This window comes from Saccopteryx leptura, chromosome 1, assembly GCF_036850995.1.
Source record: "Saccopteryx leptura isolate mSacLep1 chromosome 1, mSacLep1_pri_phased_curated, whole genome shotgun sequence".
Lineage (NCBI taxonomy): Eukaryota > Metazoa > Chordata > Mammalia > Chiroptera > Emballonuridae > Saccopteryx > Saccopteryx leptura.
Genome location: NC_089503.1, coordinates 30501520 through 30520195, shown reverse-complemented (window position 1 = coordinate 30520195; position 18676 = coordinate 30501520). Strand labels below are relative to the sequence as shown.

Sequence of the window (18676 nt, the reverse complement as noted above, 5' to 3'; positions counted from 1 at the left end):
CTAGCGGAACTTTTCTAGTCTATATGTGTGCATGTGTTCAGTCATTTTACCTCATATGCATTGAATAAAATCTTGATTTAAAAATAGTTAATAAGATAGATTCATTTTATTCCCCATGATCAGCCTTCAAAATGAGCAGCCTTTACTAGAGCCAATCCTAATATGAATCTAGTCAATTTATGTAGTAGAGGAAAAAGAAAAAATCAATATTGCAGTTTTGTGTAAGAAGTCCTGGTGAGATATTAATTTGGCTGATAAGTCATTGACATGTCCTAATTTTATGTTGGTCTAAGTAATGATAAACTTTCCAAACATTAGAATTTTGATGTACATGAGATTTTAAAAATTTGAGTAGTGTTTTCTGAATTATCAACAATAGTAGATTGTATCATTCTTAAGGAAAATTACCTCCTTAGCACAGTCTGATTTACTGTTGAGGTGATAATATTTTATAAAGCAGCAATATGTTTTCAATGATTTGTTCCAATCAGAAAATACTTGCCAGAATGGTAAAGGTAGCTCTTACTGAGGACCTCTCTGGGCCAGACACCTGCGCTAGCTCTCCCTTCATTTAATTGGGAAACTATTCCTTGATCTGTTCTCCTCATCCCACTGTGAACAATGTTCACAGAGTACCTTTAATTCTCTAAGGACTCCTCTACATGAAGCCTTATATAAATTCCTAATTTGAGAAGACATAAACGAAAAGTTTGATAAATCTAAGTCCTTATAAGAACTGGGTTAAGGAAAGAAAGGCACCCACCTCTTTATAGTACTTGCTTAGGACTAGACACTGCAGTGTCTGTTAGATGCTGTATTTCATCTCAAATATACACAAACTGGGGATTAGGTAAATTATTGTTTTTGTACGTAAGGCAAAGTAGGGAAGTATTGGAGTGTAATATAAAATGTTCAGAAGTGGTCTCTGTGTGCTTTATATGTAGCACAAACTATACATTCAAGATTGAGCCTGCCTGACCGGGTGGTGGTGCAGTGGATAGAGTGTTGGACTGGGATGCAGAGGGACCCGGGTTTGAGACTCCGAGGTCGCCAGCTTGAGCGCGGGCTCATCTGGTTTGAGCAAAAAGCTCACCAGCTTGGGCCCAAGGTTGCTGGCTCAAGCAAGGGGTTACTTGGTCTGCTGAAGGCCCACGGTCAAGGCACATGTGAGAGGGCGGTCGATGAACGGCTAAGGTGTTGCAAAGAAAAACTGATGATTGATGCTTCTTGTCTCTCTCCGTTCCTGTCTGTCTGTCTCTGCCTATATCTCTCTCTGATTCTCTCTCTGTCTCTGTAAAAAAAAAAAAAAAAAGAAAAGAAAGAAAGAAAGATTGAGCCAAAGACAACCTTTTGGCTTTGGTCCTTTATGGCGAATATCATTCTATATTTTTCAGTTCATGTTAATCTTTTAGTTTGAAGAACATTTGAAGTTATCTTACCTATGGCTTTAAATGGTATAATGAAGGAACTTATCTAAATGCAAAATTAAAATATATATTTAGTCCTATAACAAATCCACTTAAACAAAAATATACAAATATATCGGTATCTTTATTGTCTTCTTCCTATCAATTTGGAATGCTTTACTTATAAAGTCACCAAACATTGTATTCTTTCTGTGTGACATGTCTATTACCAAAGTTTTAAATTCTTAGAAAACAAAATTTATGCTACTTACAAAACAAAAGATAAACACTATCAGAATAACTTTTCATATTGACTTTTTCTATAAAACATTTGCCACTACAAAAATTTGGGGGGGAATTCTTTATTAAAGTGTTCTAAAGTTTCAGAATTTTGTGCCCCCTGCCCTGTAAAACCCCAAAACATTCTAATTACATTGTCTCCAACTGTTCAACAAGTTGAATAGTTTTTTTCTTTTTTCTGTTTTTTTTTAGAATTTGTATTCCATTTATTGCAACAACATGTGGATAAATTTGAATACTATTCAGACAGGTATGGGTGGGACACACCTGTTCTGCCTGCAGAAAATGCTTGGTGCCCTGGTGGGCCTCCTAGCTGGGTGCGTTGGCCCTGGGAACCAGTGTGGTCTCTAACAAATTAAGTTGTAGTATCATCGGCCCTTCTCAGACATGACTCCCTTAACATTCCTTGCCAGACAGGTAATACAATAAGTCCATTTTGCAGATCAGAACACAGAGGCGTCAAGAATTGTATTAACTGCCCAAGACAGGAAGCTAGTGATTAGTAGAATATGAGTTAGTTCCAGGTGACCCTACAGCCCATGATTTTGTTCATTTTTTTATTGAATTTACTGAGGTGACATTGGTTAATACAATTACATAGGTTTCAGGTGTCCAGTTCTATAATACATCATCTGAATATGGTGTTATGTGTTCACCACCGCAGTCATTTCCTTCTGTCACCATTTGTCCCCCGTATATCTTCTTCTACCTCCCCGGACCCCATGGCTAGTTTCTTTTTAAAATACACTGCAAGTACATTTCATATTTTTATTTTCAAGTGAACTTGTGTTTGCAACGTTAGTTAGAAGTAATACTTTACAAGTATTTTAAAGACAAAATAGTAATTGAATGTCATGTCTTTTAGTGTAGTTCTAGTTTTCTAAACTTGATTTTAACTTAATTTTTAATGAATCAGTATTTGATTTATATGTTCATGATCATATTATCCTAATTCAGGTATTTAAAAGAAATTTTTTTAGTAATATTGACAATTTCTTTTGTAATTGTGGCTTTTTGCTTAAAATGACAAAAATAGTATTTATTTTAAAATTTAAATATATTTAGAGTGTATCTGAACTTCGTGTATATTATTTATAATGAAAAGATTATCAGTTTTAATTATCAGGTTTTTCCTCCAAGGATTATTGAATTTTATTTTTTTTTTCTGTATTTTTCTGAAGCCGGAAACGGGGAGAGACAGTCAGACAGACTCCCTCATGCGCCCGACTGGGATCCACCCGGCACGCCCACCAGGGGCGACGCTCTGCCCCTCCGGGGCGTTGCTCTGTTGCGAGCAGAGCCACTCTAGCGCCTGGGGCAGAGGCCGAGGAGCCATCCCCAGCGCCCGGGCCATCTTTGCTCCAGTGGAGCCTCGGCTGCGGGAGGGGAAGAGAGAGGCAGAGAGGAAGGAGAGGGGAAGGGGTGGAGAAGCAGATGGGCGCTTCTCCTGTGTGCCCTGGCCGGGAATCGAACCCGGGACTTCACGCCAGGCCAACGCTCTACCACTGAGCCAACCGGCCAGGGCCAGGATCATTGAATTTGAGGATAAATATTAAAGTGGAATTTCTATTATAATAACCTTTCTTTTCTTTGTTGTACTTCTGTAATAGTTAAGGTACTGTGCACAATTAAGTCTTGGCTATTGAGTTAATTTATTAACAAGTGCTAAATATAACATTATTAGAGTATTTAACCACAGTTGTGTTGAATGCTGCATGGTCCTATCACAGGAGAATGGAGGATAGTACAGTATATCATGAAAGTAATTGTAATGGGTAGTGTGTAATTACATATAATATGTAATTATTGCATAATAGCACCTTAAGCTAAGTATTGCAAAGGTAATTAAAATGTTGTTTTCAACAGCAATTTTAAAGTTACTGGAAACCTGTCCTTGCTAAAGCCTAATTTATGCTAAAAGTAATATGGAAAGGTAGATTAATTTTTTTTTTTTGGTTTTGTTTTATTTTCAGGTGGAGGTTTGGCTGTTGGGACAGTTCTTCTAATAGGTTAGTATAGCTTACATACTGCTCTTCCCAATCAATTTTCTGTTGTACATAATAATTTTGTGGGTTTTCCTATTATGAAATTAAGTATTTAACTCTCTGCAGGAGTGATGGTAAATTAAAGAGAAATTGCCTTAAGTTTTCATTTAAATTCACATCTTGATCTGAACTTGAAATAAATTAGGCAAGTATATCTGATCATTTAGTTCATATAATTTAAAAATGTTCACAGGGTATTGTCCTCCATTTTTAAAAAGACTAATATTAATGCCAATTGATTTTTCTGGAGAATCTCATATTTAGAGTGGGATTATTGGAATAATCAGTTTGAGAAGTTGATGTGTTAATATAATAAATCTGTATATATGTCAGATTTTTAACATTATTTTCTTACTGAGATAAAAGTAACAATGATAAAACATATTTTTGTTCATCTTTAAAAGTACAACAGTTCTTTTTAAAAAATAAATTAATAACCCTATTTGCTTTTGTTTTTTAATTTAGAAGAAAGAATTAGAATTGAAATAAACCTTGGCAACTGAATAATCAAAACTCCCATCTAACCATCAATCACTTTTCTGTAATCCTTAACAGATATCAAAACCATTTGAGTACAAATTATCTAGTTTAAGGGACTCACAAGGCAATGTTTGTTGTTGAAAATACTATGATTTATTAGTAAGTTCCTTTTAGTAATGTTTAATCACTCTACCTCTAACATATTTTGTCCCTAGCTTTGCCCCCTGATGTAATACAGAATTAATATACATACTCTTTCACATGACACTCTTAAAATATTTGAAAATAACTATTTTATCACCTCAAATATTCTCCAAGTTAAGTAGACATAGTTTCTTCAGCTGGTTTTTCCGTATCTTGGTTTTCACCCTGCTCTTTCTCTTGTCATACCTTCTGGCCTGGCATCATCTCTTCAGCTGTACCCAGATCCACATATGATACTCCACATTGAGATAGCCCACACTGAAATTCTGGAAATGATACATGTCACGTTTTAAAACAATTATCTTTTAGCCTGACCTGTGGTGGCACAGTGGATAAAGCATCAACCTGGAATGCTGAGGTCAGTGGTTCAAAACCCCAGGCATGCCTGGTTAAGGCATGTACAAGAAGCAGCTACAAGTTGATGCTTCCTGCTCCTCCCCCCGCCTTTCTCTCTCTCTCTCAAATTAATAAAATCTTAAAAAAAATATTTTTATCTTTTAGTAAATAAAGAATAATTGAAAGAAGTTATGGAGAATATAATTTACAGTTTTTATATTAATAAGTAAATGCATAGAATACAAAAGGATATGTAGGAAAAATAGGTTATCCTTTCAGTTCCTCAGCCCCCCATCCAGAGAAAATACTGTCCTGGTGCGCCATCCCGATATTTCTACAGTAGGAATACATGTGGGAGCAATTAGCACCTTTGCTTTTTTCACCTCGTACACATCTTAGAGGAAAGTCCATGTGCATTCATATAAATATATTTTATTCTTCTTACCAGTGGCATATGGTTTAATTATATGGATATGCTGTAATTTATTTATCATTTTCTACTCATAAGATGATTTGCTTAACAACTTATTGTTATAGCTTCTCAATTTTTTAACCATTTTCCCTACACTACTCATTTACCAAGGCAATTTTGTGTATGTATAAGTGTGTACATACTCATGAGTTTGGCCTTGCAGAGTGGTGCGTTTTCAGTGCCAGTAGCAAGGTAGCTATGGAAACTAGAGATAGCATACCAGAAAACCCCAGATAGCTCTACTTGAGACCTTCTGAATACAGCAAAATAATATAAATATATGAAAGGCTATTCTCTGAGCAATAAATTGAAGCACAAAGGGAATCCTACATTACTTTGAAAATTGAAAATAGATTTTTCTTTAAAAATGTTTTATTCTTTACTACTAGAGGCTTTGAGGTTTTTTTTTTATTTAAACTGTTTCCTGACATGGGCAAATATAGAACATACGAAAAATATCAAAAATGAAGGAATAGCATAAATAGAGTTTACACAGCTTTTAAAAAAAAGATCATGATCTGTTTACAGAGATATTGAGCATCAAAAGGCTTTATTAGAAGTTATCAATAATTAAAATATAAGTTCTGTGATGTTTAAGAGTACATTATTTTTCAATTAATCTCATACATTAATTATGTAAATTTTAGTTCTAGAATTAGAAGATAAATTATAGGATCTTAAACAATTAATTGCAGTTAGTTATGAGTATACTTTTATATTACTTTCCCATTGGTGTGTAACAATCTTATCACCAACTTAGCAGCCTCTAAAACAACACATATTTATTACCTTACAATTTCTATGGGTCAGGAGTCCAGGCTCAGCTAGCTGGGTCCTCTGCAAGCCAGCACTCAAGGTGTCAGCCAGGGCTGAGTTTTCATCTGAAGTCTTGGTCGTGGAAGGATTTGCTTCTGAGCTCACAGGGTTGTTGGTAGCATTTAGTCCCTTGCTGGCTGACAGTCAGAGGCTGCCCAGCACACAGAGCAGGTCACAAAATAGTGTCTTATTTCTTCAAAACCAGTAAGGGAGAATGTCTCTCGACAAGGCAGATGTTACAGTCTTATGTAACAGAAATGACATTTCATCACTTCTGCCACATTCTTTCAGTTGGAAGCCAGTCACAGGTTCCAACACACTCAAGAACAGGAAATACGCAAAGGCATGAATACCAAAAACTTGTTAAAAGACTGAAGTAGAATAAGCTGATAACAATATGGTTCAGATCTTTAGTAAAACCACTGACCTTGTGTTCTCAAGTATTTATGTATCTAGAGTGTGTTTAACACTGTTAGCATCCAGAGTATGTTTAACATATTTGGGGTTTTACCCATTATGAACTTTAACTGGATGTGGACTGCACATGGAATAACTATGAACAGTACAAATAAAATGTTCATATAGATGTTTATGCAGATGTAAGGTATGGACAAGGCCTAAGTTGTCCCTGATGTTCCTTTGCTTCAGGCTTTTCTTTTCTTTTCTTTTCTTTTTTTTTTAATGTTCTCTGTTGCCTTTTTTTTTTTGTCTTTATGTTTTTCTATTTTTTTAATCTTTTATTTTTATTGAATCCAGAGAGAGGAAGGGGAGTAAGGGGGAGACAGAAGCATCAATCTGTTTCTGTATGTGCCCCAGCCAAGGACCGAACCAGCCACCTCTGCATTGCAAGACAATGCTCCAGCCAAGCGAGCCATCCAGCCAGGGCCAGGCTTTTCTTTTTACTGTAGTCAGAATGAACTTGCTGGTATGAAAATCGGACCATGATATATACTTGCTGAAGACCTTTCTGTGCTCTCTATTGATCTTAAGGTAAGGTCCAAGCTCTTACTTAGCCTAGAAGGCCTTTGATGAGCTCCCACTGCTGACACACTCTAGCCTTGTCTTCTCTCACCTCCTTCCTCGAGCTTTGTGTTTATCCCCCTAACCCCCTAAGGTCATCCGGTCCCGATCTCTTACCTTTCTCCAGGCGTTTGCCTAAGTTTTTTCTTGCTGCTTCTTTTTTCTCTTTTTCTAACTCTTAATCATCCTACAGTTAGTTTTCCAGTTAGATATGTCTTCCAGAAAATCTCCCTTAAAACTGTAACTTTTCTTCCCTTCAACCCTCTTAGTATTCTGCCTATAGACTTACATAGTATGCTTTATTTTCCGTATCACAGCACTTATTATACTTTATGGAAAATACCTGATCATGTATCTGATTCAGTAGACTGTAAGCTCTGAGATCATGGGAAACATGTACGGGTATAATAAATAAATGAATGAATTAGTGATTTGAAAGACTGGTGCGCTGGCCGGATAGCTCGAGCATCATCCCAATGAGCAAAGGTTGCAGGTTCAATCCCTGGTCATGGCACATACAGGAACAGATGGATGTTTCTGTGTCTCTCCATCTCTCCCTCTCTCTAAAATCAATAAATAAATTGAGGGGGGATAAAAATAAAGAAAGCCTGGTTAAAAACAATTTATAGTAGAAGGATATAGTAACATATATTTTGAAAGATATGTTGCAGAAATAAAGTAGAAACTGAAAATGATGGAAATACTTATTGTCCTAATATAAACATAAGGTGATGTTTGCTACTACGATTTTAAGACTTGAATCATAAATATACTACCATTGTTTGATGACATAACAAAACTACCTAACTTTTCTATTTCTGCATTTCATTATGTATTTTATACTATAATTGCTTAGCTTGCTATACTTATACTATTCTGATATGAAATGCCATTTCCTTACATTTTCCCTCTTTTTGACAGATCCGTCAAGATTGATTTTTACTTCTCTGCTATATAAATGTGTGGGAGATAGAGTCACAGGAGGTGGGATTATTCCCAGATTTTGGGACTGAGAAAGCTGGCGTTAGTAGCATTCGGTGAAGTCAGAAGAGGAGGAGAATGAAAAAATAATTTAGGTCAAGTAATGAGTTCAGTTTAAACATAATGAATTTTATGTTCCAAATAGTTCTGCCCAGCCTGACCTGTGGTGGCGCAGTGGATAAAGCGTCGACCTGGAAATGCTGAGGTCGCCGGTTCGAAACCCTGGGCTTACCTGGTCAAGGCACATATGGGAGTTGATGCTTCCTGCTCCTCCCCCTTCTCTCTCTCTGTTTCTCTCTCTCTCTCTCCTCTCTAAAAATGAATAAAAAAAAAAATAAAATAAAAAAAAAAGAATATCAAATAGTTCTGCCCAGTAGACAGTTGAATGTTTGGATAATAAATTTAGACTAGAGAAAAATATTTGGGATTTCTCACATTATTTAACTAATATTCTTTTGAACATATTTTTTAGATGAAGTCATATGCATATATTAGAATGCCCAGATTTATAAGACCCTTGAGGGTCTATAGATGGAACTGTAGGGGGTCTCTTAATTCCCTGGCATTATATGCAAATATGTGTATGACTGTGTATTTTTAGAATAGCACATATAACTTTCATCAGATTCTTAAAATGGTGTGAAACCCCCCAAAAATTTAAGAACAGCTAGAGTTAAAATAAATGCAAGTCAAAATCTAATCCCTAGGCATACCATCATTAAGGGATAGATAAAGGAAAAATAAGCCCATGTAAAAGGTCGAGATCATAGGCTCTGGAATCAGATGGCCTGTTTCAAATCAAGGCTCTGCTCTTCACTAGTTGTGTCACCTTAAGCAAGCTGCTGATGTTCTCTGTGCCCTAGTTTCTTTACCTGTAAGATAGTAATTAATGACATTTACATATATAAAGAACAGCTAAAGAAACAGGGAAACTAAGAGCAAGATGTCTTAGCAAGGGATATAGGTGGGAGGGAGGTAGTAGTTTCAAGAAAAAAAAAATTGTCCATGGTAGTAGCTGCAATAAATAAGAAAGATTTAAAATTGTCTGCGAAATTAATTACAAAGTCATTATTGACTTTGAGAGCAGTCTCAGTGGAATGATAGGGGCAGCTCATTTGGACTTTGATATAAGGAAAAACTGATATTCCTGTTCTTTCCATCTAGGCTTCATCCTACCCTTGGGGGCCTAAGGAACAAGTGTAATTCCATTTCCGTTGGACAGCCTATCAAATATTTGAGGACAGCTCCCTTGCATCTCTTAGGTCTCTTTTCCTCCAAGCTAAATATCTCATTTCTCATGCTATCAAGCCCCTTTTCCACTCCGATCACACCATTCTGAAGATAGGTTAGTTTGTGTACCCAAATGAAATATATTATTGTCAGTCTGGTCAACTACTAGAATGGATGAGGACAATCATCTCTCTCAACCTAGGAATTAGGCTATTAATCCCGGCCAGAACCACACTTGCGTTTGGCATTCTGTCACATCATTATCATTTCCGCTTCCCCAGTGCTAGGGGGATTCACTAAATAGATTAATTAAATGCTTGTTGTACAACCTCAAAATTTGTTTCACAAAATAGGTAATTTTCATCTTGAAGAGCACAGTTTTTATATTATCTTGTTTTTACTAATCTCTAAATAGGTGATGTTCCTTCTATTTTTTGTGCCTCTGAAAAAATAGAGTTGATAACTGTTAGAATGTGTGTGTGTGTGTGTGTGTGTGTGTGTGTGTGTGTGTGTGTCTCCGTGTGTGTATGTTACGATAGGGGTGCTTTCAGCAAACTACAGTATATCAGGCTGATTTACAAGACATGGGTGGATTCTTGTTTGTTGTGTTTTCTTAATTAATTCTACAAATATTTACTAGATGTATACCATGTGCCCAATACTAGAGTTATAGAAATAAGAAGCATTTTCTGCCACAAGGGTCTTGTAGCTTGGTAGGGAACTTTCAGTAATATGCATTAAATGCTACTACAAGAGTTAACAGGGCACTGTGATCATCTCACCCAGCCCTGTGAAAAGCTCTCCAAAAATGGGGTTACCTATTTTGGGTCTGGGAGGATTTGATGGAATTAGCTAGCCAACAGGTGAAGTAATGTATGCAACAGCCCAAAGTTAAGTTGCAGTATAACTACTAGAGATAGTAATTCAAGCAAAGTATGTACGTAAGATCACTAGTGATTATATATAGGTAAGAAAAAAAGTCAAACCCTCACACACTTAAGAGATAAAGAAAGAGGAATTCTGCTATCTAGTTTAATTGCTTATCATCACTCTTCATTAATGATAAATCACCCAATATTTTTTATTATCTACTAGTAAGTTTTGCTAGTTTATGCAATACTTCTCTAACATAGTTCATTCCCTTACTGAGTAATTTAATATGTGTCCTTAACTTGTCAAGTAATTATTTTATTTTTCTAATTACAATAGTTTAGGTCTATTTCTTTTCTGAAAAGTTGTTAAACAAGCAAACAAAAAAGTTGTTAAACAACAATCATGTTCATTTTAAAGGGAAAACATGACTTATGCCACTCTTTTTTTTATTGATTTTAATTTATTGTGTTTACATAGATTCTAGTGTATGCCACTCTTAATGCGAATATTTTTATGCACATTAAACTCTGCTCTTTGGTGACAATCATGCGGACCTATGGGCAAGGTTAAAGGAGTTAGTTGTTTCTCCTGAGAGCAATGAGAAACCACTGAAAGGTTTTAAGTAGGGAAGTAACATGATGCTTGGGTTTGTATTTTGAAAAGGTCACTACTAAATTGAAGGAGGGTGAGAATAATGCAAAGAAATAAATTAGAGGCTATTGCAATTTATAGAGTTGTTCATAGCAACATGTCATTGGCATGGAGGGAAGTGATTAAAAACCAGAAATACTTTGAAAATAAATTTACATGATTTTAAGGATTAAAGGAAGAGTAGGTGTAGGTCAGTGAGAGAAAGGAAAGAGGTATCAAGAATAAATCCTAATTTCCTAAAAACTGAAAGAGAATCACATTTGGTGGAAGAAAATAATGTTACTGAGTTTCGTCTTGGGCATGTGGGGTATGAAGTGCCTTTGTACTTTGTATCTCACAGTAACAAAAGCCTGAAAGCGGCATGAAAGGCCGTGGTGGGAGATGACTGAGGAAGTTTAGTAGGTAAATTTACTGGAATATTATGCACACTTGAACATGATAGTTACCAGACATATGAGTTTAAATGAAAAAAAAAAGTAGGTTACAAAGTTCAGCAATAATTATAACCACGTGACAAGACATCCACAGAAAAAAGTACTGGAAGGAATTATAAAATTTTTTAGCAATCATTTTGTGATGGTGGTAGATGATTGGTGAATTTTTTTAATTAAAATTTTTCATGTTGTAAAAAAATATCAACTTTAAAAATGAAAGTTTTTAACATCAGATTTGTTTCTTACATCATTGATTTATAATGACCTTGGCTTAAAGGGTTGCTTCTGTAAACTGGTTTGATAGTAATTATTTAAGGTAAAATGAATTCTTTGTAAAAACATGACTTTCCATTTTGTTCTAAAGTTGAGTAGAGACAAATTCTCCGTTATATAAAATGAGCGTTTTCTTCCAGAGTGACAACTTCAGTAACCGATGGGCAGAGTTGTCGTCGCACTCATGTTAGTCTTACTGGCGTTTCTGCCTCTCAGCTGTGAACCCTGCAGAGACCCGGGAAGCATTTCCTCTTCCTTTACACACACAAACTCATACAATGCTCCCAAACCCATAGCAAGACCATTTTGTGTCTTTTAGATTTGTAAATGCTCACTTTAATTTGTGATGGGGGTTTTATTAAAGAACTAGCTATAGGCCCTGGCCGGTTGGCTCAGCGGTAGAGCGTCGGCCTGGCGTGCGGGGGACCTAGGTTCGATTCCCAGCCAGGGCACATAGGGGAGGCACCCATCTGCTTCTCCACCCCCCCTCCTCCTTCCTCTCTGTCTCTCTCTTCCCCTCCCGCAGCCGGGGCTCCATTGGAGCAAGGATGGCCCGGGCGCTGGGGATGGCTCCTTGGCCTCTGCCCCAGGCACTGGAGTGGCTCTGGTCGCGGCAGAGCGTCGCCCCTGGTGGGCGTGCCGGGTGGGTCCCGGTCGGGCGCATGCGGGAGTCTGTCTGGCTGTCTCTCCCCGTTTCCGGCTTCAGAGAAGTACAGAGAGGGGGAAAAAATAAATAAATAAATAAATAAAAATAAATAAATAAAGAACTAGATATATTCTTTAATATATAAACTGAAACTTCATATAAATGATATGTTTGATCTTGGATTAATTCTAATATACTGTACTGAGAAGGTTTATAAACAAGTGACCACCTAGTGTTTTAGTTGCACCTTAGGAAATTATTTTAATCAACTTGACTGAATTATAATTTACATACAATAAAATGGGCTCATTTTAAGTGTATATTTTAGTGAGTTTTTCCAAATGTATGTTATATACTCATGTAACCACAACAACAATCAAGACGTGAAACATTTCCATCATCCCGAAAAGTTTGTGCCTAAAACGTTTTCTGGCCCCAAGTACCTACAGCTTTCTATCACTACAGATTCATTTTGTTTTCTCTAGAACAGGGGTCCCCAAACTTTTTACACAGGGGGCCAGTTCACTGCCCCTCAGACCGTTGGAGGGCCAGACTATAAAAAAACTATTAACAAATTCCTATGCACACTGCACATATCTTATTTTAAAGTAAAAAAACAAAACGGGAACAAATACAATATTTAAAATAACAAGTAAATTTAAATCAACAAACTGACCAGTATTTCAATGGGAACTATGGGCCTGCTTTTGGCTAATGAGATGGTCAATGTCGGGTTCCATATTTGTCACTGCTAGCCGTAACAAGTGATATGACGCGCTTCCGGAGCCGTGATGCGCGTGTGCGTCCTGCGTCACCAGAAGTAGTACTGTACGTGAGCGATGCCACATATAGTACTCCAGGAGCACAGGATGTACTCTCACTGACCACCAATGAAAGAGGTACCCCTTCCGGAAGTGCGGCGGGGGCCAGATAAATGGCCTCAGGGGGCCGCGGGCCATAGTTTGGGGACCCCTGCTCTAGAGTATCACATACCATCAGGCAATCATACCATATATACTTTTGTGTCTGGCCTTTTTCACTTACCTTAATGTTTTTGAGATTCATCCATGTTTTTCAATGTTTGTATATCAGTAGCTCATTTCTTTCATTTTTAATTAGTAGTACTTCATTTGTGACAGTACCGTTTGGTTTTCTGTTCACGATTTGATCAACATTTGTTGTTCCCAGGTTTTGGCTATTCCCAAAAAAGCTGCCATAAACAATCTGTATAAATCTATTTGTGGACATGTGTTTTTATCTCCTGTAAATATGCAGGAGTCAAATTGTCATTTTCTATAACTGTATGTTTAACTTTATCAGAAACTGCCAAACTCTTTTCCAAAGTAGCTGTACTGCCTGTATTGATTGCTTTAATTTTATATGTTCTTATCATTTAGCTTTTCTATTTTTAGCAAGAGAGACAGAGAGAGGGGCAGATAGGCAGGAAGGGAGAGAGATGAGAAACATCAGTTCTTCATTGTGGCACCTTAGTTGTTCATGATTGCTTTCTCATATGTGCCTTGACCAGGTGGTGACATCAGACCAAGTGACCCCTTGCTCAAGCCAGCAACCTTAGACTCAAGCCAGCAACCTTGGGCTCAAGCCAGCAACCTTTGGGTTCAAGCCAGCAACCATGGGGTTTCAAACCTGGCTCTCTGCATCCCAGGCCGGGGCTCTATTCACTGTGCCACTGCCTGGTCAGGCTTGTTTAGCTTTTCAAAATGAAACTTAGCATATTGATTTGACTTTAGCACTAGAAGCTATACATTTTCTTTTGTGGCCTGCTCAATCTGTTCCTCAAAGCTTTTTAAATATTGTATTTTTATAATCATTTAGTTCAAAATATGTTTATTTTTTATTGATTTTTGATCTACAGTTACTTAGAAATGTGTGCTTTGGTTTTAAGATATTTGGACTTTTCTAGATATCTTTTTGTTACTGAATTATAATTGAATTCTATCACAATTTGTGAACATACTTTAAGATTTTAATGTTTTGAAGTGTACAGATACTTGTTTATTGTATTAGCATATGATTTGTTGTGTACATTCTAGATACATTAAAAAAAGAATGTATATTCTGGAACTGTATGATATAATCAGATTAAGGTGGTTGAGGAAGTTGTTCAGATTTTTTGAATGATTTCTTTCTTTAGTTCTATCAATTACTGAGGTATGTATAATAAAATCTTTAAATATAACTTATTTCTATCTTTTGTTAGTCTGTCACTTTTGCTTTACACCATTGCATTTTTTTAAAGAAACTCAAAAAAAAAAAATACTCTTTGATATGTACATATACATGTTTAAATACGTATATACCTTAGGAAAAACACAATTATTGCCCCACCTCATATACTTGTTTTAAGGAGAAAAATTATAAACATATCTGAGTATGCTTGGTATATGGTAGGGTTCTGACTATAACTTTTTTCTCTTTTACAGAAGAGGATAAATATAATATCTACTCTCCTATGCTCTTCAAGTATTTCTTGGCAGAAGGAATCCTCAGTGGGCATACTTTGTTGGTTGCGTCTGCAAAGGAAGAACCTGCCAACATTTTACAGGTACAGAATAGAGTATATTCTGTGTATTCAATATTGTATTTTGAACATTTTTTGAAGAAAGGTTGTCTATATTTATATAGAAACAAGATAATATGTTTCTGCATATATAAATTATATTTAAATGCACTAATGAGACCAGACATACCTTTTTTCTCTTAAAAACAGTAATACATTTATTTAAGCATATAGTTTCATTTTTAAATTAGTGTTCTGGGCAACTATTTAACTTAAAATTTAGATTAGATGTGAGAAAATATGAATAAACTTTTAAAAACTTCCAATAAATAAACTTACAGTGTTGATAAAAGAAATCCATAAGTTAGGTAAGGAGAAACAACTACAGAATATCATCAGACATTATAGTATCAGTATCTCAAAGCTAGGAATTAGAAGATTCAGAAATCAGAAATACTCATCATTAATGTTATTTTGCTTTGAGAATGCCAGAAAATATTCTCTTCTAAGAAATATGCAATAATAAAATGTGATAGAGATACCATATATTTTTAGAGCCAAATACACTTCACCCCAGAGAGGAGAATTTTAACATTTAGAATTCTTCATTTCTTTGTCCAGTACAGAAAGTCAATTTAAGCTATTATTTGAATAGAATTCATAATCTAAAGTTATTTTTTTTCCCATAGAATGTTTTCATTTTTATGCATAGTTAGCAAAATGGCAAATTACTAACTCATTTACAAAGAATTTATAGCATAATAAATACTAATTTATATTGTCACTTTTATCTTCTTACATGTCTGATACGTAATGCTAAAACAATATTTGATTTAAAAGAATAACATCCTATTCTCATTTTTCTATAAAAATATAAAACATTATTTTAACATATACATATTTTATGTGGTACAGCTGTTGTTTACATGTTTTGAACAGACTGGATTAGAAAATTATGGCTGATACAAACAAATTCTTTGTATTCTTCATATCACCAGTGAGTAGACAAAGTTTTTAGCATCTCTCTCAGAACAATAAATGAAATATTTTTGTAATTTAAAATGAGATGTTGACTACTACTGTGTGGATACATAGTATTCAGTCGGGATTTCAGGTGTCCAACTCAATTAAATTATACTTAGAACTTTGTTTATATCAACAGTCCAACAATGAATGACTAAAACCGAAGCATTAACAATGTATAGGGATACAATATAGATGGGAAAATGTTGTAATTGCTTAGTTTTTATTTTATGATGTATGATTGTGGATTTTTGGAATCTAAACCAAGGCAAATATTGCTGGTAAAAGAAAAGGAAAAAGACAATCTTATAGACCGTAATTATCTTAAAACTGTATATAACCATAAGACAAGTAAAGGATAAAAAACCCCATCAGCTGTCTAGCATCTGTAATCACCCAGCAATTTATCCATCATCCTTTGAAAACATATTCATGCCTATTGTAGTCAAAGCTCCTTCGGGAAGTCAGCATTAAGATGTAATGCTGAAAAATTACATCCCTTAGAAAATCCTGTAGAAGAATGTATGTGCTGTTGTGAAAGCTTTCAAAAACACCTATGGGAAGTATTTTTCAGTTCACTTTTCTATCCAAAAGAATATTCTTGATCATCTCAAATATAGTGAGTATTTTCTGTAAAAACTTTCTATAGAATGTTCTCTAAAATATCAAAAATTACATTTTATGTTAAAATATATTTATGAGATAGGCTGATAAAAAATTATACACACATACACACCCACACACAAACATTTCTTTAGAACTTGAAAATTTTAAGATTTTTCTTTTATATCTTTTTCATAATTTTAACAATATGCTATTATGTGTTAATATTTATAGGATTAAAGTAAAATGATTTTTAAAGTAAACTTAAATGCTATTTCATAATATACTAAGGTCAATTTTAAAACTTACATTGAATCTATTTATGTGATGATATGCCAAATATAACATTGATGCAGGAAGAGATATCTAATAGCTAGAGCAAAGGGTTAAATTTTTTATTGAATTTATTGGGTGACATTGGTTAATAAAATTATATAGGTTTCAGGTGTACAGTTCTATAAAACATCATCTGTGTGTTATATTGTATGTTCGCCATCTTAAGTCGTCTCCTTCCGTCACCATTTACCCTCCTTTTACTCTCTTCTATCCCCCTCTACCTCTGCTAATCACCATACTTTTGTCTGTCTGAGTTTTTTTTTTTTTTTGTTTATCTTCTTTTTGTTTAATCCCTTCACCTTACCACCCAATTCCCTAATTCCCCCCTCCCTCTGACAGTTGTCAGTCTGTTCTCTGTATCTATAAGTCTGTTTTTATTTTGTTTGTTAGTTTCCTTTGTTCGTTAGTTTCCACATAAAAGTGAAATCATGTGGTACTTGTCTTTCTCTGACAGGCTTATTTCACTTCACATAAGGCTCTCCAGGTCCATTCATGCTGTCACAAGGGTTAAGTTTCCTTCTTTATTACAGCCAAGTAGTATTCTATTGTGTATATGTACCACAGCTTTTTTATCCACTCATCTACTGATGGGCACTTTGGCTGCTTCCAAATCTTGGCTATTGGAAATAATGCTGCAATAAGATAAGGGTGCATATATTCTTTGAAGTGAGTATTTTGGGTTTCTTTCAAGTGGAATTGGGTCAGACGGTAGTTCTGTTTTTAATTTTTTGAGGTGACTCCGTAGTACTTTCGACAGTGGCTGCACCAATTTGTATTTCCACCAACAGTGCATGAAGGTTTCCTTTTCTACACCTCCTCATGAGCACATGCTGTTTGTTGATTTATTGATGGTAGCCATTCTGACAGGTGTGAGGTGATACTCATTGTGGTTTTAGTTTGCATTTCTCTGATAATTAGTGACGTTGATCATCTTTTCATGTATCTGTTGGCCATTTGTATTTCCTCTTTGGCATCAGCCCGTTAGAGGCTAGAATTCTTTTAAGCTTAAACGTTTTTTGTTGTTTTCTGTTTTTAATATGTACCCAGGATAAGTACATGCTTACCAGCGGTAGTGTTATAACTACATTGATGTTTACTAAAAGCGTACAGCATATAATAAATTTTAACATCAAACATATTAGTAAATAAATAGCTCAAATTTTAAACCAGTTATGATAAAATTCATATTTAATATAGAGAAAATATTTTGTAATTGAAAATGAATTACTTTATAATAACCCATAATCATGGAATAAGTAACAGTTCATTTTAAATGAACCATATTGTATTTGATGAATTAGTACAGGAACAAGATATTTAGTAATGAAGTTTAAAAATTAAGACTAGCATCTTCAGAATTCTTTTTATGGACTTTTAATCTGTAAGTAAAAATTAAAGTTCTATCTTAATAATTTAAGTGCATTATTTTATATCCAAAAATGTCCATTTTTTATCCAAATATTGAATTAATTTGTTAAGCTCTTATTCATTGTATCATGTAACCTTTGCTTTATTGGATTCTTTGGTTATAAATGAGATCAGGAATACCAACTAATTTAGAATTAGATATAGCAGTATTATTTGATAAACAATGTAAAGTTTGAATTTCTATTAAAAAGGTTTGTTTTTCTTTTATCAGTTTGGTGTCATGATTCAGTATGTGTTGGCTCTCCATCCTTTCAGTCACTTGTTGCTTTTAGTACATTGTAGACAGTCTGGTCTTCTGGAGTAAACAGAAAACAGAGATATGTCAGATCTATCTTCTTTTCCTTGTTCTGCCAAAAACTAAGATAACTGAAAGGATGAAGTTAAACACCCTTTGGTTAGCCAAATATATTTTTGAATTTTTAAAATTATATTTACCTCCAAAGTTGTAATTTAATACATTATGTATAAATAATTAAAAATTATTTCCTGGCCCTTCTGTCATTCTATTTTGCAAGCCTTATTGCATATTCAAAAACATAACACATTTTCTCATGCATTTTTACTCTAACATATAATATTTACTGTATTTCCTATCAAA

General features: G+C 34.9%; 1 protein-coding gene across 2 annotated transcripts in view; it reads left to right on the top strand.

Annotated features, from left to right (window-relative positions):
- ELP4 (elongator acetyltransferase complex subunit 4) overlaps nucleotides 1-18676 on the top strand; it is a 206282-nt gene that overhangs the window by 4353 nt on the left and 183253 nt on the right. For both annotated transcript variants that reach the window (XM_066363833.1, XM_066363839.1), the window contains exons 2-3: nucleotides 3680-3715; nucleotides 14612-14733. In XM_066363833.1, coding sequence (XP_066219930.1) covers nucleotides 3680-3715; nucleotides 14612-14733 — 158 coding nt within the window. The remainder of the gene's footprint in view (nucleotides 1-3679; nucleotides 3716-14611; nucleotides 14734-18676) is intronic.